At 40.7% G+C, this 26,121-nt stretch overlaps 1 protein-coding gene across 1 annotated transcript in view; it reads left to right on the forward strand.

Annotated features, from left to right (window-relative positions):
• The first annotated feature begins 5,492 nt into the window (after positions 1-5,492).
• LOC113499608 (protein unc-79 homolog) overlaps positions 5,493-26,121 on the forward strand; it is an 84,479-nt gene continuing 63,850 nt past the window's right edge. The window contains exon 1 of the mRNA XM_026880124.1: positions 5,493-7,113. Coding sequence (XP_026735925.1) covers positions 7,032-7,113 — 82 coding nt within the window. The 5' untranslated portion in view covers positions 5,493-7,031. The remainder of the gene's footprint in view (positions 7,114-26,121) is intronic.

Consider the following 26,121-nt stretch of genomic DNA (forward strand, 5'->3'; position numbering starts at 1 on the left):
TTACGGCATGCATCCTCATCTCTCGTTATGTATTATTTATTCAGACTACTCGTTATGGGTATTTCACACGCGCAGTGCCGGCGCCTGAGTTTCTGGACGCCCTGGTAAAGAATGACTAATACTGTATTTCTCAAGACGAGTATAAAAATATTTAAATACACATCTTTCCCTAAGTATTCTCCGGAGCTAACGCAGGGACGTCAAAGTTTTGCCGTCTCTTTCCTTTTTCATTTTTGACCGCAAGCGCAGTGTCATTTGGGATAAAGTTTACTGGATAGTAGATTTGAGGGTATGCATGGATTGCTGAAGCCTGAGGGAAACCAAGAATTTTGTAAGAGACTCTTTTGTCGAAATTAGGATTTGAACGACTGCGCTGTCTTGGCATTTGTAATTCAAAATTATTTAATATATAAAATTGATGACAAAGTACCAGCATGACAAACAAAGCCACACCCCTCACGCATAATTACGCATATGCGTCTCGGGGCACTTAAATGCCGTGATAGCCTTTGCGCTGCATATGCGTATCATAGTTTTTTGGTTTAACCAGCGCCATGGTACCTTATTATAATACAGAGACAAGTAACTAGAGATTTTCGTTATTCATTTTCTAAGCAGCAAAGTAACTGTAGTAATATGGAGTTTTCAATCTGGTACTTCAACCTCTTGATTTTCGACTTTTTAAACAAGTTTATAAATCTTTTTACTAAGAGGTGGCTCTTTACACGATGCGAACATAATCAAATATCGATTTTTTAGAAAGTGTACCGACGCAAATTCCTGAGTCCCCTTTCGCTTTTGTAAGATCAATAAAAAAAAGAAAAATAGGTTCGTCTGCTAAACGCCCCCATTTGCCGTATCAGAATTATTACTTGATAGGAATGCTTCAGTATTTTCCGCGCTTTTGATGCGTACACTCGCGTCCCGTGTTTATGACTCAAGTGTCTTCTGTACACTTAAATGGTGTGACATAAAAACAACGTCTGCGTATCTATCTGATAGGTGAGTTTATTGTAATTAAATCGTTTTCTTTAACTAAAAAGTATTAATTAATCTTAATTGCTTATGACTTACATCCTGAGCCGGATTGATAAACGATAGTGTCTGTCCATTTTGTCCCATTTATAAATACTTAAAACTGTTTTTCTATATTTTGCGCACAACACAGGTCGACATTTAATACTACCTTTTAAGATAAAAAAAACCCATTTGAATACTGTCTTATGTTTTTATTCAACATCTGCAATTATATCTTCAATTATAATTTCGTAATAATGTACTAGATAAGTAAAGGTAAACGTGATTTTATCGATCGTGTCTGGTTTCCACGGCGCCCTCACCTGCCACCCTCGCCACCCCTTTCGCGCATGCGTCCCGCGGCTCTAAGAAATGTGCCCGTTTATAATTAGCATTGCCAAATAATACGCGACTTAATCTTTAATTGGTTAATAATTAGTTATTTAGTTACAATTTTTAAATTTATTTTTTTAATGTAATGCTTAATTCTAAACAGTTAATCAGTTCGAAGCAATACAGTTATGCAACTACTTACAATTTGTTCTTGTTAAAGTAACTATATTTACAATTAACTCTTCTTAGAGTTTAATATTATAATGCGATTTTTTTTTCTTGCTTTCCTTAGAAATCGAGTTCAATTCGAAATCGAATAAAGTTCCAGTATGTAAGATTTAGTAATTGTCTTGTCTTTTTTGTTCAATTTTCATCACCCTTAGGTACCCATGATGCTCAACTGGGCTTACGCTTATGTCGTGATGATACATTGGATTTGAAGCTTTTTTAAATATAGGGATGTATCTGACGTATATCTGACTGACTCTTTACGCGAACACCTTGCAATGCTGTACTTCGCTGGCGCTTTTGTCTCGCACCTAAATATTTATGTTTCTTCATCTAGCTAATTAAGTATACTGCAGACGGAGGATCCAAAAAAAACCAAGATTACTTAGAATAAATTTATTAAATGAAAATTACAATTAAAATATTTAAACTATGGAAACGACTACGATCGATGTTAGATACGAAGTGGCACTTCCGTCCGGTCGAATGCAGGGGCGCCGGTGGTCGTCACGTTGCGCGAAGTCAGCGGCTCGTGGCTCGATGGCTGATGCGATACGTTGTTTGTCCAAATTTTGGTTAAGACATGGTCAGCAATTGTCTATCTGTGTCTTGGTAAAACAAGCTATTAATCTTTCTATTAAATTTCTTTTTAATAAGTAAATAAAAGCTCTACTCCATGGTGTTGCCCTTGGGTAGATGAAGCTCATGCTTCAAACCAGGGGGTAAGCTATATCCATGCTAAATTTTATCAAAATTTGTCTTGCATTTTAATCTTGAAGGGTTATCAAAATTTCGCCTTAGAGAATTAGTATGATTACGAACGAGTTGCCCTTGTACCAAAACAGGAAAAAAGTTAGTTATAAAGGTTACAGTTGCTCAGCATTGTTTGATGGCTTCCCCTTTGTATGGGAACCGGGTAAAATGGCGGATTTAGCCACGCCCATGACGCAATGCGGTAGTCCTTGACGCACGCGCCCCGCGGGTCCGAGCTGAGGGATGCGGGCATTGCGGGCTGTAGTTGCAATCGAACCCTCGACGCGCACAGTCGTATGCACGACTTTTTTATATTCGTTTTAAATGTGAATGAAGGGGCAATACATGCAGCTATTCTGAATTGCAGAGTCAGTTTAGGTAAGTTTTAAAACTTAGTTCTTTATTACCTCCCCTCCATGATGGTCAAAGACGTATTTATTTTGTGTATATTTGAATATAATTCACAATTTAATCCACGGGTAACTATTCCGATGATGCTCTATACCTTAAAGCGATATACCTACTCGCGGAATCATTAAATGTATAGCGTTACTGGCAACTTCTAATTTTTTTAAGTCTTATGTAATTGGTGAAAAAACCTCGATTAATTAGATTTTTGATTGCGCTTTCCAATCATCATCGGCCTAGCCTTTTCCCAACTATGTTGGGGTCGGCTACCAGTCCAACCGGTTTCAGCTGAGTACCAGTGCTTTACAAGGAGCGACTGCCTATCTGACCTCCTCAACCCAGTTACCTGGGCAACACGATACCCCTTGGTTAGACTGGCTGTTAGACTTTTCAAGCTTCTGACTACCTGTAACGACTGTCAAAGATGTAGGAATAACAGCCGGGACCCGCAATTTAACGTGCCTTCCGAAACACGGAGGAACTCGTTATGACAAAGATGGTCACCCATCTACGGACCAACCGCGTCAAGCATAGCTTAACCTGTGATCGTTTCACTTATGCGGTTATAGCTTAGCCACGAGCTCCTCGATGCGCCTTCCAATATTAGTTGAATTTATCTTGCCCCGTTGTTAGAACTAGTCAAAAATTTGGTTCAATTGAATCTACACTCGTGATGCTCAATGCCGCAGTCCATTATTGAGTGGCACTGAACCATGGATTATAGTTTTTTTAATGTGAAAGCTTTAAAAGAAAATATAATAATATGATTCTCAATAGCAGCCCCAAGACGTGCATTATCTGATCCAGGTGCCTAAAAGATTAAGGTACTTGCATGTTAGTCGTGAATGTGTTCTAATTTAAATTTACGATTATCTATTTACTTCTGACCTGGTTATCAAAACTAAAAAAGCGATTATAGCCAACCCCATGAAGCGCAGTGCTGCAATGCGGTGTTTGTTCGCGCACATGTTCGCATGCATGTACGCGCACGCCCTTCCGTTTCATGTCCCCTCCGGAGGGAGGCTCAAATTCCAATTACGTTTTTTTTTAATTTGTGTTTGTATCTTAAGTGGCTCATCTAATCATGAATATATGTGCCACTGCATCTGCAAATTAGGTGAGCTCTTTGAATATTAAAATTTTTTATACTTGTGCTACCAATACATTAATTACATTATATTTTTAATGACAAACATCGAATTAATTGATTCCATTTTCGTCTTGCATTTTACTACAATAGGGATTTTATTTAGCTTTATTTTTTATGTATCATACTCGGGTAAAATGGCGGCTATAGCGCCGCGCCTGTGATGATCAATTCCGCAATGCGGCATTTGTTGGCGCATGCGTCCCGCGGCCCTAATTAAATGTGCCAGCTCAGGTGGGGTGAAATGCGAGGGGAGTGTGGGCCTTGGGATTCGCGGGGAGAGACAGCCTCCAGTTGCTCTTCCACTCTTGACTTGTACACTCGCGTTTATGATCCATTCTCGTGAGTTAGTAAATGTGCTAGTGACTAAAAGGGGTCGAGTTCCGATTAGGTAAGCTTCTTGCTCTAGTAGTTCAAACTTTTTAATTTGCCGAATTATTTCTATATATTGTATTCGCGTCAACAGTTTTGTAGGACATAGATTTTAAAATATCGTTTAAAAATGTGAATGTAACACTTGATAAATAAAAATGAATAAATCGGCAAGTTGATTAAAATTAAGAAACTTTAGAGTTGAGAATTACCACTATTTTTAACAAAAAAGTCGATTTTTCATCCCATTTCATAAATAATATATAATTATACATAGTATTCATCTCTTTTAGTCAGTATTAGTATAAAATCACATTGTTAACGCCTTAAAATTGTCTTATATGCTCTTTCTTGTTACTTATGATTATGTAGGAATAATTTTTTTGTTATGTATCATAACGGGTACAAAAATGGCTGTACTTACGCCCGTGATGCTCAATACCGCAGTGCGGTGTTTGCTCGCGCATGCGCCCCGCGGCCTTTATTCAATGTGCCTACTCAGCCACCCTGACAGGAGGGAGGGAGGGAAGCGCGCCCCACCCACCCTAGGGAGATGCAAGGCTCAGTTATAGCCGCACCCTCGATGCGTGCACTCGCGTATTCTTTCTTCTCGTTACAACTAATTAATTTGCAAGTCAATAATTGAGATAGACCGCGCGGTTGTCCAAACATTTCTCTATTAGGTATGTCCTTTCATTTTAATATTTCTTTTATTTATGATCTAAAATTGGTGCGATATGACTAGGCCATGACGCGCAAAACTTATCTTTGAGTATACCATGCAAATATTATTTAAAGTTTAATTAAAACGTCTGAAGTTTGCATCTCCTGTTTCGAAGTAGTGTCAAAGCTTTCCGTAAATTTAATTTAAAATAGACTGAATTGAACTTGACTTTCGCGGTTGATCTAAACAAGATGTGCTGTGCAATAAAGATATAAAAAGCACATCCTGTATTTCTGTAATTTGTATACAATCCTACTATTAACTATTAGGTCTCTATTCTTTGCTACACGCGTAGCCGTGATGAACAATACCGCAATGCGGAATTTGTTGGCACATGCGTCCCGCAGCCCTTATTAAATGTGTCAGCTCAAGTGTCCAGTAACCGGACGAAAAGGGGGCGTGCCCCTGCACTCGCGATTGGTTTTGTTTGCAAGTGAATAAACAAGATTTAAATCGCAGTTTTTTTAATATATACTTTGATTAGCTAAGGTTCTTTATTTTGATTTTTCATGGTACTCCAGACTAATTATGAACCAGTCTTGTTGCACAAAGCTTACATCTAAGTTAGTGAAATATAAATTGTTTTAAGGTTATTCCAATTTGATTGATTTTGTGTTTATTTCATAAGACATGTTAAATATCCCGTAAAAGTCGAGTGCAGTCAGTCACGCCACGCATATGGAAACGGTCTTAAAGCATATCTACCTTAGAATTCGTTTCCAAAATTCTCTGATATACCCGTAAGCCGTGCCCTTATAGACTTACGGCACTTAATTGAATGCAGATGTGCAGTAAAGAAATAAATAAATACATCTGGCAAACCTGAATAATATTCTATGTGCTGGTAAAAATTGTATCTTTAATATTTGTTAAGTATCACACCCGGTTAAAATGGCGGCTGTAGCCACGCCCATGATGATCAATGCCGCAATGCGTCGTTCGTTGGCGCATGCGTCCCGCGGATCTCATTAAATGTGCCAACTTAAGCAGGCGTGAGGGAGTAGGGGTGAGAGGGGAAAGGGGAAAGGCCTTCTCCCGAACCCGCCGCACGGAGATGCAAGCCTCAGTGTTAGCGGCACTCTGGATGCGTGCTCTCGCGTTTGTTATTTATTCTTATGACTGTATATAAATGTGTTCGAGAACAAAGAAGTAGCAGTCTTGGCAATACTAATTCAAATCTTCAGATTGGGTGAGGTCCTTTAATTATAACTCTTATTTTTTATACCTTAAAAAGTTAGAAACCTGTTCAAGTCACACGGCTGTCTTCTTCTATTAATTTGGCGGTTTGATTTTAATTGTACCTTAATAGATACCTGGCATTAATAGAGCTTTTATGTTGTTCACGTTTTGGATATTTTGATGTGAGCTAGGTATTTCAATTAAATAAACGATTCCATGGATATTTTATGATGATAGGGTATTAAAGAAATAGCAATATTAAATAACTTGCTTGTCCATTTTTTCACAAATGAAAAAAGTTACTATTTTTTGATTTTTACGACGAATTAATTGTAATTTATCACACTTGGATAAAATGGCGAAAAAAAATACCCCCATGATGCTCTTTGCCGCAATGCGGAGTTTGTTGGCGCATGCGTCCCGCAGCCCTAATTATAGTGCTAGTTCAGGCAGGGTACCGGGAGGGAGGCGGGCTCCCCCCACCCACCGCGGGGAAAAGCAAGCCGCAGTTCTATCCGCACCCTTGATGCGTTGTCTCGCGTAAATTATTTGTCTCGCGACTTAAAAAGAATATGCAATACTTTATCAAGGCTCCTTTCATGATGCCTCTTCAAGGATTCTGCTTTATCTTTTAAATACCGCCCAGAATTAATAGTAAAATTCAGCTTAAAGTTTATAGTGAAATTCGAATTAACATTCCTCTTTTCATCATGTTTTTCCATATAAATATTATATTAAACCTTGTTTAATGTTAAAGTCTTAATTAATTGTTACGTATCACACCCGGATAAAATGGCGCTTATGGCCTCCGTGACGAGTAATACTGCAATGCGCCATCCTTTAGCGCATGCGTCCCGCGCCCCTCATTAAATGTGTCGACATAGGCAGGGAGTCATCGGGAAGACGCCTCCACTCGACCCGCCGCGGGGAAATGCATGCCTCAGTTTGAACGGTACTCTCGATGCTTTCACTCGCGTTTATTATTTGTTCTTCTGACTGTCTAACGCGAACAAAGAAGTTGCAGACTTGGCAAATAAATCTTCAAATTAGGTGAGGCTGTTTAATTATTACTATTTTTTTTTCACATTCTTTAAAAGTTACAAACCTGTCCATGTCACACAGCTTGTTATCTTCTCGTATTAATTAAACAGTTCCGAATAGAATCTAAAATTTCTTTAAGAGGGGGTTGCATTTTTGCTCACGTTTTCATTAGAAGTTATCATTCCTTCATACTTATGGTGAAATATTTGGATTTTATCATACTTGGATAAAATGGTGAAAATAGGAAACCCCATGATGCTCAGTACCGCAATGTGGGGTTTGTCAGCGCATGCGTCCCGCGTCCTTTATTAAATGTGCCAGTTCAAGCGGGGTAACGGGAGAGTCGGGGGCGTGCCCTTACCGCCGCGGGGTGAAGCGAGCCACAGTTGAAGCCGCTCTCTCGATGCGTGCACTCGCGATTGTGATTTGTTGCAAGTGTAAAAATAAGATTGAATTACCGGTTATTTTATATACTTTTTTTGATTAGGCGAGGTCCTTGATTTTGTTTTTCATTTACTTAAGACTGACCATGAAACTGTCATGTCGCACAAAATTAATATCTTAGTTATTGAGATATTGTTTCATAAATACTCGAGTTTGATTACTGATCGGGTTTTTATTTTCAAGTCAAAATCCTCGCCATCTTTTTTAAACTTATTTTTCAAATTTGAATAATCTAATTATGGCGTGAGACTTATGGGATCAAATTAAATATAGATGTGCGAAAAATAATACAAAAATGGTACATCTTGTAAACCTGTGTAATTCTTAATAATGGTAATGATTATCTCATTATTATTTGGTACGTATCACACCCGGTTAAAATGGCGGCTATGGCTGCACCCGTTATGATTATACCGCAATGCGTCGTTTGTTGGCGCATGCGTCCCGCGGCCCTCATTAAATGTGCCAACTTAAGCTCTTGTGAGGGGGAAAGAGAGACGCCTCCTCCCCACTTGTCGCGGGGACATTAGAGCCGCAGTTTGAGCCACACTCGTTTTGTGTGCACTCGCGTTTAATACTCGTTCTCTCTGTTTATTAATGACTATGTGAACAAAGAAGTTGCAGACTTGACAATACTGAATTAAATCTTCAGATTTGGTGAGGTCCTTCAAATATTACTCTTGTTTGTATACCTTTAAAAGTTAGAAACCTGTCCATGTCATACAGCTGTCTCCTTACAGCACTTCCTTGTTCGATTCTATCTTGATAGCCCATATACAATATGATCGAGTTATAACGCATTCTTTCTACAACCGGTTGAGATTAAAAAAATATAACACTTCCATGGGACTTACACAAATTAAAAGAAGGCTCCCATAGAAATGGTTATACGTTTGTTCGAAGACTACGTAGCTGTAACCAAAAACATAAGTTAAGATTCCTAGATTATTGTGATGAGATCTTTGTTTATAATACTCTGTCGAAAGTCGCGGCTATAGCTATATCCGTGATGCTCAATACCGCAATGCGGGGTTTGTTAGCGCATGCGTCTCGCGTTCCTTATTAAACGTGCCAGGTCAAGCGGGGTTACGCGAGGGAGAGGGGGCGGGGGCTCCCTTACCGCCACGAGGGGAAGCGAGTCGCAGTTGCAGCCGTACTCTCGATGTGTGCACTCGCGGTTGTAATTTGTTGTCACGTTAAGCGTTAATTTTTAATAACCTGGGCTTAACTTTGATTTTTTTAAACAGAACCTTTTCTACTTAAAGGATCTAATTGAACTTAAATGTACAAAAAATAAGAAAAGAAGTACATTTTGTAGATCTGAAAAATAAACTTATATGATTTTGTCATTATTGTTTCTTACGTATCACACCCGGTCAAAATGGCGGCTTTGGTGACGTCCCTGATGTTCATTGCCGCAATGCGTCGTTTGTTGGCGCATGCGTCCCGCGCCCCTCATTAAATGTGCTAACTTAGACAAACACTGGTGAGGCCTTCTCCCGAATCGCCGCCGCGCCGCGGAGAGATGCAGGCCGCAGTTTGAGCCGCACTATCGACGCGCACTCGCGTTTGTTTTTTGTTCTCCTGTCTTAATTCGTATACGTGAACAAAGAAGTGGCAGACTTGAAAATTCTGGATTAAATTTTCAGATTAGGTGAGGTACTTCCATTATTACTATTATTTTATAATATATTTTTTTCAAATTTCTAATAATGTTAGAGGCATATCCACGTATTTTTTTAATACCTAAAGGCAGTTTGATTTTAATAGCGCCTTACATGGCTTCCATATTGATTTGTTCATTTTTTGACGTATTTTTAATTACCACATAAGTTATAACGATTTAATTTTGACATGATTTATCATACTTAAATTAAATGGCGAACATTAAAACCCCCGTGATGCTCAATGCCGCAATGCGGGGTTTGTTGGCGCATGCGTCCCGCAACCGTAATTAAATGTGCCAACTCAGGCAGGGTAACGGGAGGGAGGCAGCCCCCTTCAACCGCGGCGGGGATGTGCAAGACGCAGTGTTAGTCGCATTCTTGATGAGTGAACTCGCGTTTAAACTTGTTAATTCAGAAAAGCATTTCTCGACTAGGTGAGCTTCAAAATGTTTTAAGTGTTTACTAAAAACTTGGTTGCATGTATTATTAAAAAAAAACAAAAATTATATTAAAGATTTTCGATTACCATAAATTAATACTTTGAATAGCTTATTTGAATTTTAATACTTATTTCCCCGAATTACTCTTTATGCGAATTAATTAAAAATTTGCGTCACGCACTTGCAATCATTATTGAAGCGTAGTCCAGACTTCATAGTAAAATTCAATTTACTGCGACCTTTTAATTAATATTTTTCAATTAAGTCTTGTTTAATCGTAAGGTTCTAATTCTTTGTTACTTATGACTCCCGGTTAAAATGGCGGCTGTGGCCACGCCCGTGATGGTCAATGCCGCAATGCGTCGTCCGTTGGCGCATGCGTCCCGCGCATCTCATTAAATGTGCTAACTTAGGCAGGGTCACATCGGGAAGGGGCCTCCTCCCCACCTGCCGTGGAGGGCTGCAAGCCGCAGTTTGAGCCGCACTCTCGATGCGTATACTCGCGTTGGTTATTTATTCTTCTCTCTGTTAATTAATGTGTACGTGAACAAGAAAGTTTAAGACTTGACAATTCTGAATTGAAGTTTCCGATTCGGTGAGGTCTTTTAATTAATAATCTTTTTTTTCACATTTTTACGGAAAATCAGTCTATGACATGCAGCTACGTCTCTATTATATTTAAACTAATGCCTATTTTAGAGAATTATTTGGCGACCAATGAAATGGTAATAAGTAAGTCCGCAATTTTTGTAACTAAAGACATACCGTCCTTTAATTTTGATTATACGCGGATATAACGGTGACTATAACAACACCTGTGATGCTCAACACGGCAATGCGGCTGTTGTTGGCGCATGCGTTCCGCAACCCTAATTAAATGTGCCAGCTCGAGAGGGGTAACAAGAGGGAGGCGCCCCCCCCCCCACTCGCCACGAGCTCCATGCCAGATGTAGTTTAGCCGCACTTTCGATTTGTGTGCTCGCGTTTAGTATTTGTTTGCGTGAATTGCACTAAGCGCCACCAATAAATTAGGTTAAGCTTGGGAAATCATCACCACATTTTCCGACATTAACTTAAACTTGAATAAAATTCATTATTTCCTAAAAAATCATCTCGAAGTAAATTAAATTCATATTTTCTGGAGATTATTTTCATTCGAATACTCTATATGCCTTTGTCAAGTCTGCTTTTAAATATTTTATACGAATTATTGAAAAGTCTAGTGTTCGCTTAAGTAATCATTTTTGATGAACTCCTGAGAGACATTATTAAAATTCGCTCAAGCGTGCCTATTTGTGAGAGTTTCGCAGCCTAATTAAGACATGGCCAATAAGGAAACAACGAATTAGTTCATCCTGTAAAAAATATTTAGTCATATTTTTATGATAATGTCTTAATTCATTGTTCGTAACATACCCGGGTAGAAAAACGCTATAGGTTCCCCCTGGTGATCATTGCCGCAATGCGTCGTCCTTTGGCGCATGCGTTCCGCGCCCCTCATTAAATGTGCCTCCTTCCGAACCGCCGCGGGGAAGTGCTGGCCACAGTTGTAGCCGTGCTCTGGATGCGAGCACTCGCGTTTTTTATTTCTTCTCGTGAACATCGGCTTTTAACAAATGTGCAAGTGAATAACCAAGATTGAGCTCACGATTATTCAACGTCGCAATTCTTGATACGGTGAGCCTCTTTATGACTTTTCCCATTTCTCTCTGACTGATCATGAACAACGCATGTCGCACTTAAGTCATCTTTAAGTTAATGACATATTTATTTTTAAAGATGATTCAAATTTGAATTCTTATTAATCTGACTAAAACCTTCAAATGCGACTTTAAACTTCGGTTCATAAAAAATATAAAATAACAAATCCTAAAATTCTAGTTACGTTTAATTTTGCATGATTAGTCTTTTTAGATTTAGATAAGTCTTTTTTCTTCTTATATCACATCCGGATTAAATTACGGTTAAAGCCGCACCCGTGATGCTTATTCCCGCAATGCGGTATTTGTTGGCGCATGCGTCCCGCGCCCCTCATTAAATGTGCCAACTCTGCTAGGTGGTAGGGGGAGGGAAATTTGCCAGACCCGCCGCGGGGTGTTGCAGGCTGTAGTTGTAGCCGCGATCAGTTAGCGTGCACTTGCGTGTGTGATTCGCTTTCGTTACTATTAGGTGTTAGTGAACAGAAAGGTTTTCAATACTTGTTGATTTAGAATTATTTCCTGACATTAGGTGAGCCTTACTTTTATTCACCTTAACAGCGAATAAGTTAAGTAAACTTAACTTATTCGTTGTTATGTTTCACAACTTTTGTGTTTATTTCATGAGACATATTAAATATCCCGTAAAAGTCGAGTGCTGTCAGTTTCTTTTTATAATTTCACGCCACGCATATGGAAACGGTCTTAAAGCATATCTACCTTAGAATTAGTTTCCAAAATTCTCTGATATACCCGTAAGCCGTGCTTTATAGACTTACGGCACCTAATTGAATGCAGATGTGCAGTAAAGAAATAAATAAATACATCTGGTTTGAATAATATTCTTAGTGTTGGTAACGATTGTATCTTTAATATTTGTTAAGTATCACACCCGGTTAAAATGGCGGCTGTAGCCACACCCGTGATGCTCATAACTGCAATGCGTCGTTTGTTGGCGCATGCGTCCCGCGGCCCTCATTAAATGTGCCCGCTCAGGCACCGCACATGCGCGGCGGACCTCACCCCACCCGCCGCGGGGAGATGCAAGCCGCAGTTGCAGCCACACTCCCGATGTGTGCACTCGCGCGTTTGTAATCTTTTATCGCGACGTTATAAAAGTGTGAACAAAGAATTCGAAGCCCTAGCGCTTCTGCATTGCATCTTAAGATTGGGTGCGGTCCTTTATTAATGGCTGCATTTTTTCTTTCCTAAAGAAATCAGGAACATAAAAATGTTACGGCAGTAGTCTCCTCGTAGTTCATTAGGCTGCGCTATGTTAGTAGCGCTGACTTTACTTAGGGTTTGACAGGTACAGAAAATTCTTTAAAACCACGAGTTAGCCTCGAAATTAATCATTGCGTTCACTAAAAACGTAAATGAATGGATGTGCTATGAGAAGTAAAGAAAAAGTACATCTGTAATTTATATCATGATTAATATATATTTTTTGGCTTATTGTCTTACTTTTAATGCTCAAGTACCTTTACTTACGTTCCTTTAAAGTTCTTGTAACACCCAATTACCGTTTCCATCTGTACTCATACCCGTGATGCTCAATACCGCAATGCGGCGTTTGTTGGCGCATGCGTCCCGCAGCCCTCATTAAATGTGGCCGCTATGCCAGGGGGGAGAGGGCTCGCTACCCGCCGCAAGGGAGATGTAGTCCGCAGTTTTATCCGCGCTCTTGATGCCTGCACTCGCGTTTATTACTTGTTTTCGTGATTATTTGTAAATGTAAAAGTGATGTGAATAGATTGAACTCGAGGCGATTCTAAATTATATTTTTATAAGGTGGAATCCTTTATTTTATTTTTCATTGAACCAACTCTGCTTATTAATGATTCATGTCGGAAAAAAATCATCTATAACTGAGATATTTATTTTTTGAACGAAATTTGAACACCGAGACCTTTATTTTGCCATCGTCGTTTCTTATGAACTTATATTATAAACGAAACGGTTTTAAATTAGAAGCAGTCTCAAACCATTCCTTATAGACCTCACACGGCCTGACTAAAGAGAGAAGTGCTGTGATGGAGGAATAAAAAACCTGCAGTTCTAATAGTTATATTTAGTTTAATTATAATTACTCGGTCTTATTTTTTTTTTCATACTCTGTTAAAGTTTCGGGTGCGTCCGCACTCCGCAATGCGTCGTTTGTTGGCGCATGCGTCCCGCGGCCCTCATTAAATGTGCCAGCTCAGGCACCGCACATGCGCGGCGGAGCTCGCCTCACCCACCGCAGGGAGATGCAAGCCGCAGTTATAGCCGTGCTTTCGATGCGAGCACTCGCGTTTGTAATCTTTTCTTGCGACTGTTATGAATAAAAGTGTTGGTTGACAAATTATATGAAGACTTAGCAGTTCTGCATCGCATCTTCAGATTAGGTGAGGTCTTTTATTTACGTCTCGATTTTTTTCCTAACAATTTATTAACATAGACATGTCATGATAGCACTTCCTCGTTATTCAATAGGCGGTTTTGCTTTGTATATATTAATTAAAAGCCAGGCATTTAGCAACGGCGCACCCCACAGAATTAATAAGCACGTTCACTGACAGCCTGTATAAACAGATGTGTACTAATAAATAAAAGAAAAGTACACCTGAATTCAGAACACTTTTTCTTTTTTTTTTCATAATTTGTTCGGTAGGCACCCAATTTCTGTGGCGTCCATATTCATACCCGTGTTGCTCATTAGCGCAATGCGGTATTAGTTGGCGCATGCGTCCCGCGGCCCTCATTAAATGTGGCAGCTCGGGCATAGGGAAGGGGTTTCAACCGATGCAACCTCGTAGCTGTTGGTGCGTACATTTTCTTTGTTTTAGCTTCTCGACGAAATTTCTAAGATATTTTTGTTTCAAGTCTATTCTACTCTGCGCTCTCAAATATAGTTTCGCTGTTTGATTTTTTCTTGATATGCTTAATTAACTTTAAACACTTAAAATTGTAGCTACATAAATTCGCACCCGTGATGCTCAATGCCGCAATGCAGTGGTTGTTGGCGCATGCGTCCCGCGACCCTCGTTAAATTTGCTCGATCGGTCAGGGGATAGAGGGCTTGCTACATAAAGCAGGGAGATGCGGGCCGCAGTTTAATCAGCGCTCTTAATGCGTGCAGTCGCGTGTATTATTTATTTACGTGTCCTTTTGTAAATGTGCAAGTCAATAAACCAGATACACTCGCGGCAATTCAACGTTATTGTGAGGTAAAATCCTTTGTTAAGAATTACGTATCGATATATTAAAGAAATATTACTTCGTGTTTTTTGCGAATTGATAAGATTCCCAATGACATTGCAATAAGTGCGATTTAAAATTGTAGACTTTAAAGTATATTTGTGTGTGTTTTTTATGATTGTCTCCTGGTAATACACGGCAATAGCCACACCCGTGACGATCAATACCGCAATGCGGAGTTTGTTGGCGCATGCGTCCCGCGGCCCTTATTAAATGTATCCGCTCGGTCAGAGGGGCGAGGGCTCGCTACCTACACGGTGAGACGCTGTCCGCAGTTTGATCCGCGCTTTTGATGGGTGCACTCGCGTTAATTGTTTGTTCTTGTTACCTTTTGTAAATATGAAAGTGAATAAAGGCACTTGAATTCGCGGCAATTCAAAATTGTTTCTTGATAAGATAAAATTATTTATTTTTTATTCAAGTCTGATTATAAATTAGACTCGTCACAAAGAATTCATCTCTTACTCGCACCAATATTTTAGGATATTTACTTTGAATTAAAATATTCAGTCTTTTTAGACCTGCTAATTATAAGGCAAAATCTTTAATTCAAATAATTTAATTTAATAGTTCTTTTGACTCGGTAAAATGCCGGCTCTAGCCACACCCGTGATGATCAATACCGCAATGCGACATTTCTTAGCGCATGCGTCCCGCGGCCCTCATTAATTGTGCCCGGTCAGGCACTGCACATGCGCGGCGGAGCTCGCCTCACCCGCCGCGGGGAGATGCAAGCCGCAGTAACACCCACACTCCCTATGTGTGCACCCGCGTTTGTAATCATTTGTCGCGACTGCTATAAAAGTGTTGGTGAACAAAGTATTGGAAGACTTAGCAGCTCTGTATCTGGTCTTCAGATTTCGTAAGGCTGTTCATATTTTACTATTTTGCTATAGAGCTTAAGTCAGGCTGGCACTTGGCCACTTCAAACAGTTCCTTATCGATATAATTAAACAGGTGTGCAATCATAAAGAAAATACAAGTAAACCTGAAATTTTGAAAATTATAAAGCCTTATTCTTGTTGGCTAAGTCTTCACTCTTTGTCAGGTATATAACCCGTTTACGATGGTGGCTTTATACATGCCTGTGATGCTCAATACCGCATTGCGGCATTTGTTGGCGCATGCGTACCGCGGCCCTCATTAAATGTGCCACCTCCGTCGAGGTAAAAGGAGGGAACGGGGCCTCTCCTCCCACCGCGGGGAGATGCAGGCCGCAGTTGTCATCTTTCCTTTCGTCGCGTGCACTCGCTTTACCATTTTCATCTTGTGAGTCTCACTAAAATGTGAGTGAGCTTATTGCCGTATACTTTTTGATACTTTGAACGTCTGATGATAATTGCTAAATGATAGACATTAACGGACACATAATCGGATCCAATAAATTACTACCGTTTATAAAATGCAATGCGGCGTTTGTGGGCGCATGCGTCCCGCGTTCCTCATTAAATGTGCCAACTCTAGTAGGGTAACAGCGGGGAGAGGTCTACACCCGATCTGCTGTAGGGACATACAGGCTATATTGCAAAGTCACTCGCGACCCTAACTAGGTCTTCTTTGTCTCCCCTTAGAAATGTGCAAGTGTGTGAGTGAATAACAAAGCAGTGCGGCTATTGCAGCTTATGATTGGGTGAGTTGCTTGATTTATTATCCTTCATCCTTGTTCTGTAGAAAGAAGTCTCAGATCTTTATTTTTTGGGCTTGAGCTATACATGCAAGATTTATTGTAAATTGCATTTGAAATAATAAAATTAGTCATGAATACTTGTAATGTCTTACATTTTCACATATTTAATCTGACTTCCGCCAGGCGGCGTCAGTTAGATTGTAAATTGGTTAGCTCTGCTCCGAGTTAATAATAGAGATATTTTATTTCATTTTATTATTTTTCCCCTAGTCAAAATTTTCCATTTAAGAAAGAGCTTTGAAAGCAAGGTTTTACTAGTGTCTTAATCTAAAAGCCCAATCGATTCTTACCTGAACAGCGTTTAGTTAAAATTTCTTTGCGCCTTTCATTTCAAGATTAGGTCGTGCCTATTTTATATACACCGTGATTTTTTTGTCGTCTTACAAAAGCAGCCCATTTCATGTATCCAATGACTAGAACACGTTCACGATAAAAAATTAGGTAATTAGAATAAATTTAAACTGCATTTTTTTTCAAAATTATGATGCAATTCGTAGTTTTTTAGAAACACAGTTCTGTTGCGAGCGCGGTCCGAGCCTTTTAACAATGGTGAGGGGTTCGGGCAGCGGCGTTTTTATCATTTTTAAGAGTATTTTCAGATTTCTCTTGTTTAATTTTTCTTCGTACTTATTGTCTTAGTTGATGATAAAAAAATAATAATCGCGCCTAGGGATATTTTACGTCGGATACATGAACTGGGCTCCTTTTGTAAAACAACTAAAAAATCACCGTGTATGTACCTTTGTATCACAACCGGGTAAAGACATCGGCTTTAACCACTCCCATGACGCGCAATGTTTTATTGTGGTAAACCGTGACGCGTGCGTGCTATGGCCCTAGTTAAATACACTGGTGGGGTAACAGTGGGGTTAGGTCTTTTCTTTTGCATGAATAAAATAAATAACTATACAGCAGCAGTCTCAGCATTTAAGTTTTTTTTTGTTGTTGGGCGGAGTTAAGAACTTAAGGATATATTACTTATTCAACTTTAATGACCCCACTCTAGGACTGAACCATTTATTATGAAATTGTTTTTTCATCGTTCATTTCATGATATGCTCTCTAAATGTTAATGTATTTTTGGTGTCTGTGTATCATACCATCTAAATGGTAGTGGTACTGATAACTCGCAAGGCGTCTCTCTTAAATGTCCCTATTCTAGTGGGGTGCCAGCAGGGTGGGGTATTTGCTCGATTCGCTACGGGGAGTTTCAACCTTCAGTTGCAACATCCCTCGTGTCGCGTGCATTCGCGATCATAACTCATTCTCGTGACCCTCATAAAAGGGTCTGTGATAATGTTGACAAGAAATGTAGAAAATCCTGGTTTTGTGAGAAAAATAAGTCTAATAAAATTGTTAACCTTAATCTGTCCCGTAATACCTAACACTAACTACATTTTTTGCTTTTCCTCTTCTGATCCAAAGTGTTAGGCAAATTATCCGTGCAAAGATATCAGCCAAAACCACTCCCTTGACGCGCAATTCCGCATTGCGGTAATCCTTGGCGCATGCCTCCCGCGGCCATTATTAAACGTACCCACTCTGTCGGGGTAAGAGCGGGGCGTGGGACTTGCTCTATCCGCCGCGGGAAATGCAGCCTTCAGTTGCGACATCAATCGCGTCGCGGTCAAAACTAAATCACTTGATTCTTATACAATGTAAAACCTCCAGTTATTCGGATTAATGTATTTACCAGTAAGCTACCTTCTTTAGTATAGTTTTAATTTCTTAATTCGCATTGCTTAGGGTTATAGACCGATATGTAATTTTATCAGTAGGTAATGTTTGGAAAGAGAACTCATGAATGACTTCGCAATAATGTAAATCAAAGTACACGCTGTATTTGTCTTTTCTTGAGAATATGGGTGTAGGTAAACATAATTTTATTACACCCATGACGCTCAATAGCGTATCGCGGTGTCATAGCGCATGCGTCCCGCGGCCCTCATTAAATGTGCCAGCTTGGCCAGGCAAAAGCGGCGTGTGGGTGACGCCTGACCTCCGCTGCGACATGCGGGCGCAGTTGCAAGTCCGCTCGCGTTGCGTGCAGTCGCGTCCTCAAATGCGTTTTTGATATCAGTGAAATTATACATTCTTGGACTAATTTCTAATTTTTAAAGATTAGCTTATGACTAGGATAAAGTTCTTAACCATTCGCCCCGTGATAAAGTATTTCTCAGTGGACCAAAAATGTAGCTTACTTTTCTTTTGAAAAATACACCGTGGAAAATGGCGCCTATGGTCGGTAATTTACGTAACTTTTACCAATAACGGCTATATTTCTCACAATTGGGAAAATGACACCTAAGTTTTTCATATTCATTCCTCCCCTTGTTTAAATTTTCCATGGAACAAGTTTGTCTTTAGAAGCAATGTAGTTTAAAATTTTATACATTAAAGGCGAAATCCTTTTTTCGGTAATTGTGTAAACTACATTTCCTTTTTGATCTTTCGCGTTATTTTTACCTTCTTTTTACTCGTGTACCACAACCGGGAAAAGGTCACGCCCATGACGATCACTTCCGCATTGCGTATTTCTTGGCGCATGCGTCCCGCGGCTCTCATTAAATGTGCCAGCTCAGGGAGGACAAAACCGGGTGGCTGCTTCCCTCCACCCGCCGCCGGGAGACGCAGCCTGCAGTTGCAAACTGACTCTCATCTCGTGCACTCGTGTTCATAACTAGTTCTCGTGACTCTTTCAAACGTGTTTGTGAATAAAAGTGTTGATCCTGAAACTATTTGGACTAGCCTCTTTCGATTTGGTGAGTTTCTTGGCCGTCTAGATTCCTTAGAGTTATTGGACAAACATCCGTGTTTAGTAATGATGATTACAGATTGAAAAAAAACCATGTTTGATGTCTATCAACATAATTCGTTCCGTCATTTCATAAGTTAAGGTTCCTCTATGGATTTAAATTGCCTGATTAAGAATAAAAAAAATGTTCTAACCGGAAATCTCACCCGGATAAGCAGGATATATTATTTAGGTCTTTCGATCTTATCTCTTTGTATTACTACTCCCCTGACGCGCAATTCCGCATTGCGGTAGTGCTTGGCGCATGCGTCCCGCGGCCTTTATTAAATGTGCCCACTCTGGCGGGGTAACAGCGGGACGGAGGACTTGCTCTATCCGCCGCGAGGAGATGCAGCCTTCAGTTATAACATCAATCGCGTCGCGTGCACTCGCGGTCATAAGTAAATTTCTTGATTTTTATACAAGTGTGCTTGATAGTGTTTAACCGCCAAGTTATTCGGGTTAATACGTTTACCAGTGAACAGCTTATTTGGCATTATTACATTTTTGAAGACTTATCATACTAGGTTATGAATAACTTCCGCAATAATGTAAATGGAAGTTCTTGTTCTGTCTTTTCTTGCAAATATGGGAATGGTTATATTTAATCTTATTTCCGTGTATCACTGCTGGGTAAAATTTACGGCGGTAGCCACACCCATGAGTCTCAATGCCGTATCGCGGTGTCATGGCGCATGCGTCCCGCGGCCCTCATTAAATGTGCCAACCTGGCCGGGCACCGGTGATATGCGGGCGCAGTTGCAAGTCCACTCGCGTCCCCAACTGCGGTTTTTATATCAGTAAACTTATATGTTCTTGCATAAATTTCTGATTTCTTAAAGAGTTGCCTACGGATTCTCTTGCCGGTTCTTCTCCATGGGAATGATTTTTTGGAACGTACACTTAGAGATTGACTAGTTCTCGTGACTTTTGCTTATGCAGTGGATAATGTGAGTGAAAGTGATTATACCCGTTGTTCTTTCCATCTACGCCCGTCTGATGAGGTGATTAGGATATTTTTTCTAATAATTTGCCTCATAATCAACTACATTTAAGTCTTTTCTCTGCTCCTAATTTGTAAGTGGACCAAAAATATAGCTTACTTTTGAAAAAATACACTCGAGTAAAATGGCGCCTGTGGTCGCCCCCGTGATGATAAATACCGCACTGCGTTGTTTGTTGGCGCATGCGGCCCGCGGCCCTCATTAAATGTGCCCGCACTAACAGGGTGGGGTCCTCGCCCCTCCCGCCGCCGGGAGACAGCCTGCAGTTGCAAACTGAAGCTCATCTCGTGCACTCGTGTTCATAACTAATTCTCGTGACTCTATTAAATGTGCTTGTGAATAAAAGTGTTGATTCCGAAACTATTGGAACTTCGTGCTTCTTGTAATTTAGTGAGTTTCTTGACCGTCTAGATTCCTCAGAGTTATTAGACAAAATATCTGTGTTTAATAATGATGATTACAGATTGACAAAAAAAAAACATGTTTGTTGAATATCAATCAACATAATTCGTTCCGTCATTTCATAAATTAAGGTTCCTTTATGGTTTCAAATTGCCTGATTAAGAATTAAAGAAATGTTCTAACCGGAAATCTCACCCGGATAAGCAGGATATATTATTTAGGTCCTTCGATCTTATCTCTTTGTATTACCACTCCCCTGACGCACAATTCCGCATTGCATTAATCCTTGGCGCATGCGTTCCGGCTGTGCCAACCTGGCCGGGCACCAGCGGGGTGTGGGTCCCGCCCGACCCCCGCTGCGACATGCGGGCGCAGTTGCAAATCCACTCGCGTCGCGTGCATTCGCGTTCTCACGACATCTTGAACATATATATTCTAGTATCGTTTGCTAATTCTTAAAAGAGTAGCCTGTGGATTCTTCTGCTGGTTCTCCTCCATGAGAATTAAATTTTGAAAACGCTCGCGTAGAGATTTACTAGTTCTCGATACTTTTGTTTGTAAAGTGAATAATGTGAGTGAAAGTGATTATCCCTGTAGTTATTTCCATCTACGTCTTCTAAAGAGGTGAGCTTCTTTTTTATCATAATTATGTGACTAGGATAAAGTTCTTAATAATGCGCCCCGTAATGTAACTAAATATGTTTAAGCTTCCTCTCTGCTCGCAATTTCAGTATGACCAAAAACATAATATTATTTTCTTTCGCTAAATACACCCGGGTAAAATGGCGACTATGGTGGCGCCCGTGACGCTCAATACCGCAATGCGTAGTTTGTTGGCGCATGCGTCCCGCGGCCTTCATTAAACGTACCGCACTGACAGGGCGGTGTACTCACCCCCCCGCCGATCTTAGATGCAGGCTGCAGTTACGATTTCACTCGCGTCGCGCAAACCCGTTTCGTCAGTCTTAAGGTGTATGTGTATATAAAATAGTTAATCAGAACTGCTTCCTCTGGTGAGGTGAGCTTCTTGATTGTGGAGTCTCATATCATAATGTAATTTCTCAGCAGTGAGCCCGTAATTCATGTAATTATTACCAGTAACCACCACAACCTAAGTTTTTCATATTCATTCCTTCCCTTGTTTCAATTTTCCATTGTACTAGTTTGTCTTTAGAAGCAATTTAGTTTAAAATTTAACACATAAAGGCCAAATTCTTTTTTCGGTAATTGTGTCAATTACATTTCCTTTTTGATCTTTCGCTTTATCTTCTTGTTACTCGGCTATCACAACCGGGAAAAGGTCACGCCCATGACGATCAATTCCGCATTGCGTATTTCTTGGCGCATGCGTCCCGCGGCCCTCATTAAATGTGCCAGTTCAGGAAGGACAAAGCCGGGTCACTGCCTCCCCTCACCCGCCGCCGGGAGACACAGCCCGCAGTTGCAAACTGACTCTCATCTCGTGCATTCGTGACCATAACTAGTTCTCGTGACCCTTTCAAATGTGTCTGTGAATAAAGGTGTTGAGCTCGTAACTTTTTGGACTAGCTTCTTGTGATTTTGTGAGTTTTTTATACCTCAACTTTTTAGGCTTTCTTTATAGCCATTTGAGACCATTCTTGTTGACAAATTAAGGTACAAATTGAAAAACAAAACTTTGCTATACCTCAAAATAATTCTTTCCGTTATTTCGATGCTAAAGCACTTCCATTATAATTGCCTTGATTATGAAAAAAAAAATGTTCTATCCGAAAATCATATCCAAACAAGCAGGATCATTAGGTCCTTTCTTCTTATCTCATTGCATTTCTCGTTTGTCACAACCGAGTTAAGTTAGTAGCTGAAACCAGTCCCCTGGCGCGTAGTTCTGCATTGCGGTAATGCTAGCGCATGCGTCCCGCGGCCCTAATGAAATGTGCCCACTCTGCCGGGGTAACAGCGGGGTGGGGGAGTTGCTCTATCCGCCGCATTGAGATGCAGCCTTCAATTGTAAATGGTCAATCGCGCCGCGTGCACTCGCGGTCATAAGTAAATTTCTTGATTTTTATACAAGTGAGCTTGATAGTGTTAAACCGCCAAGTTATGCGGGTTAATACGTTTACCAGTGAACTACTTTATTTGGCATCGTTTCATTTTCTTAATTTGTTTTGCATTTTGCTATAGAGAAATAGGTTTGTATTTTTTTCAGTAGGAAATATTTGAAGACTTAGGAAACTAGGTTATGAATAACTTCCGCAATAATGTAAATGGAAGTTCTTGTTCTGTCTTTTCTTGCAAATATGGGAATGATTATATCTAATCTCACTCCCGTGTATTAATGCCGGACAAAGTTTACAGCGCTAGCCACACCCATGTATTGCGGTGTCATGGCGCATGCGTCCCGCGGCCCTCATTAAATGTGCCAGCTTGGCCGGGGAAGTGCGGCGTGTGGGTAACGCCCGACCTCCGCTGCAACATGCGAGCGCAGTTGCCAAGTCCTCACGCGTCGCGTGCAGTAGCGTTAACGTCGATAACTGATTAATTGCTAATTTCTGATATGAAAGCCTGCTTGATTCTATTGCCAGTTCTTCCCCACGGGAATAATATTTTTGAAAAACACATTTAGAGATTGACTAGTTAAAGTGATTGTCCCCGTAGTTATTGCGATCTACGCATTCTGATGAGGTGAGCTTCTTTTTTATCATATGTGACTAGGATAAAGTTCTTAACCATTCGCCCCGTAATAAAGTATTTCTCAGTGGACCAAAAATGTAGCTTACTTTTCTTTTGGAAAAATACACCCGGGTAAAATGGTGCCTATGGTCGCCCGTGACGTGATGACCAATACCCCAATGCGTCGTTTGCTGGCGCATGCGTCCCGCAGCTCTCATGAAATGTGCCCGCACTGACAGGGCGGAGTCCTCGCCCCTCCCGCCGCTTGGAGATGCAGGCTGCAGTCACGATCTCACTCGCGTCGCGTAAACTCGTTTCGTCACCCTTAAAGTGTGTGAGTGTATACAATAGTTAATCTAGGTTCTACTGCGTCTTTAGAGGAGGTGAGTTTCTTGATTGTGGTATCTCATATTGTAATGTATTTTCTCTGCAGTCAGCCCGTAATTCATGTAATTATCACTAGTAACGGCTATATTTCTCACAATTGGGAAAATGACACCTAAGATTTTCATATTCATTCCTCCCATGGTTTCAGATTTCTATTTTGTCTTTAGAAACGATGTAGCTTAAAATTTAACACATTAAAGGCCATATCCTTTTTTCGGTAATTGTGTAAACTACATTTCCTTTTCGATCTTTCGCTTTATCTTTACCTTCTTTTTACTCGTATAACGCAACCGGGAAAAGGTCACGCCCATGACGATCAATTCCGCATTGCGTATTTCTTGGCGCATGCGTCCCGCGGCCCTCATTAAATGTGCCCACTCTGTCGGGGTAAGAGCGGGGCGGGGGACTTGCTCTATCCGCTGCGGGGAGATGCAGCCTTCAGTTGCAATATCAATCGCGTCGCGTGCACTCGCGGTCTTAATTAAATCTTTTGATTCTCATATAAGTGTGGGTGATGGTGTTTAAACCTCTAGTTATTCGGGTTAATACGTTTACCAGACAACTACTTTATTTTTTATCGTTTCATTTTCTTAATTCTTGTTGCATAGGGCTACAGACAAATAGGTATGTAATTTTTATCAGTAGGAAATTTTTCGAATCTTTGGGAACTGAGCTTATCAATGCCTTCCGCAATAATGTAAATGTAAGTCCTCGTTCTGCCTTTTCTTGAAAATATTGGAATGGGAAAATACAATTTTATACCGCGTATATCTCTACCGGTCAAAGTTTACGGCGGTAGCCACACCCATGACGCGCAATGCCGTATCGCGGTGTCATGGCGCATGCGTCCCGCGACCCTCATTAAATGTGCCAACTTGGCCGGGCATCAGCGGGGTGTGGGCTCCGCCCGATCCCCGCTGCGTCATGCGGGCGCAGTTGCAAGTCCGCTCGCGTTGCGTTCAGTCGCGTCCCAACACGTTTCTGATATCCGTGAACTTATACATTCTTGTACCAATTTCTAATTTTTTAAAGAGTGTAGCCCTTGGATTCTCTTCCGGTTCTTTCACTTCTTTTTTTGTGTGACTAGCCTTTGCCTTACCATCTCGCCACAATAAAGTATTTCTCAGTTGACCAAAAACATAGTTATTTTTTCGGAAAAAATCGCCCGGCAAAGATGGCGTCTATGGTCGCATCCGTGAAGACCAATACCGCAATGCGTCGTTTATTGGCGCATGCGTCCCGTGGCCTTCATTAAATGTGCCCGCACTGACAGAGAGGGGTCCTCGCCCCTCCCGCCGCTCGGAAATGCAGGCTGCAGTCACGATCTCACTCGCGTCGCGTAAACCCGTTTCGTCGGTCTTAAAGTGTGTGAGTGTATAAAATAGTTAATCTAGGATCTATTTGGAACTGCGTCTTCTGATGAGGTGAGCTTTTTGATTGTGGTATCTCATATTTTATTGTTTTTCTCTGCTGTCAGTCCGTAATTCATGTAATTATTACCAGTAACGGCTATATTTCTCACAATTGGGAAAATGACACCTAAGTTTTTCATATTCATTCCTCCCATTCTTTAAATTTTCCACGGAACAAGTTTGTCTTTAGAAACGATGTAGCTTAAAATTTAACACATTAAAGGCCAAATCCTTTTTTCGGTAATTGTGTAAACTACATTTCCTTTTTGATCTTTCGCTTTATCTTTACCTTCTTTTTACTCGTATAACGCAACCGGGAAAAGGTCACGCCCATGACGATCAATTCCGCATTGCGTATTTCTTGGCGCATGCGTCCCGCGGCCCTCATTAAATGTGCCCACTCTGTCGGGGTAAGAGCGGGGCGGGGGACTTGCTCTATCCGCCGCGGGGAGATGCAGCCTTCAGTTGCAACATCAATCGCGTCGCTTGCACTCGCGGTCATAGTTTTATCTTTGATTCTTATACAAGTGTGGGTGATGGTGTTTAAACCTCCAGTTATGCGGGCTAATACGTATACCAGTGAACTACTTATGTGGCATCGCTTCATTTCCTTAATTCGTGTTGCATAGGGCTATAGGGATATAGGTATGTAATTTTTTTCAGTAGATTGGAAACTGATCTTATGAATTACTTACTTCGGCAATAATGTAAATGTAAGCTCTTGTTCTGTCTTTTCTTGAAAACATGGGAAATATACAATTTTATTTCTATGTGTCATTACTGGGCAAAATTTACGGTGCTAGCCACACCCCATGACGCTCAATACCGTATCGCGGTGTCAAGGCGCATGCGTCCCGCGGTGCTCATTAAATGTGCCAACTTAGCCGGGCACCAGTGGGGTTAGGGCTCCACCCGAACCCCGCTGCGACAAGCGGGCGCAGTTGCAAGTCCAGTCGCGTCCAGTCGCGTGCAGTCGCGTCCACTACTGCAGTTTTGATATCTCTGAACTTATACATTCTTGCGTCAATTTCGTGATTTTAAAAATTGTGAATTGTAATTCTTCTGCACAGTAATGACATTTCGAAACGCGCAC

Source organism: Trichoplusia ni, chromosome 12, assembly GCF_003590095.1.
Source record: "Trichoplusia ni isolate ovarian cell line Hi5 chromosome 12, tn1, whole genome shotgun sequence".
NCBI lineage: Eukaryota > Metazoa > Arthropoda > Insecta > Lepidoptera > Noctuidae > Trichoplusia > Trichoplusia ni.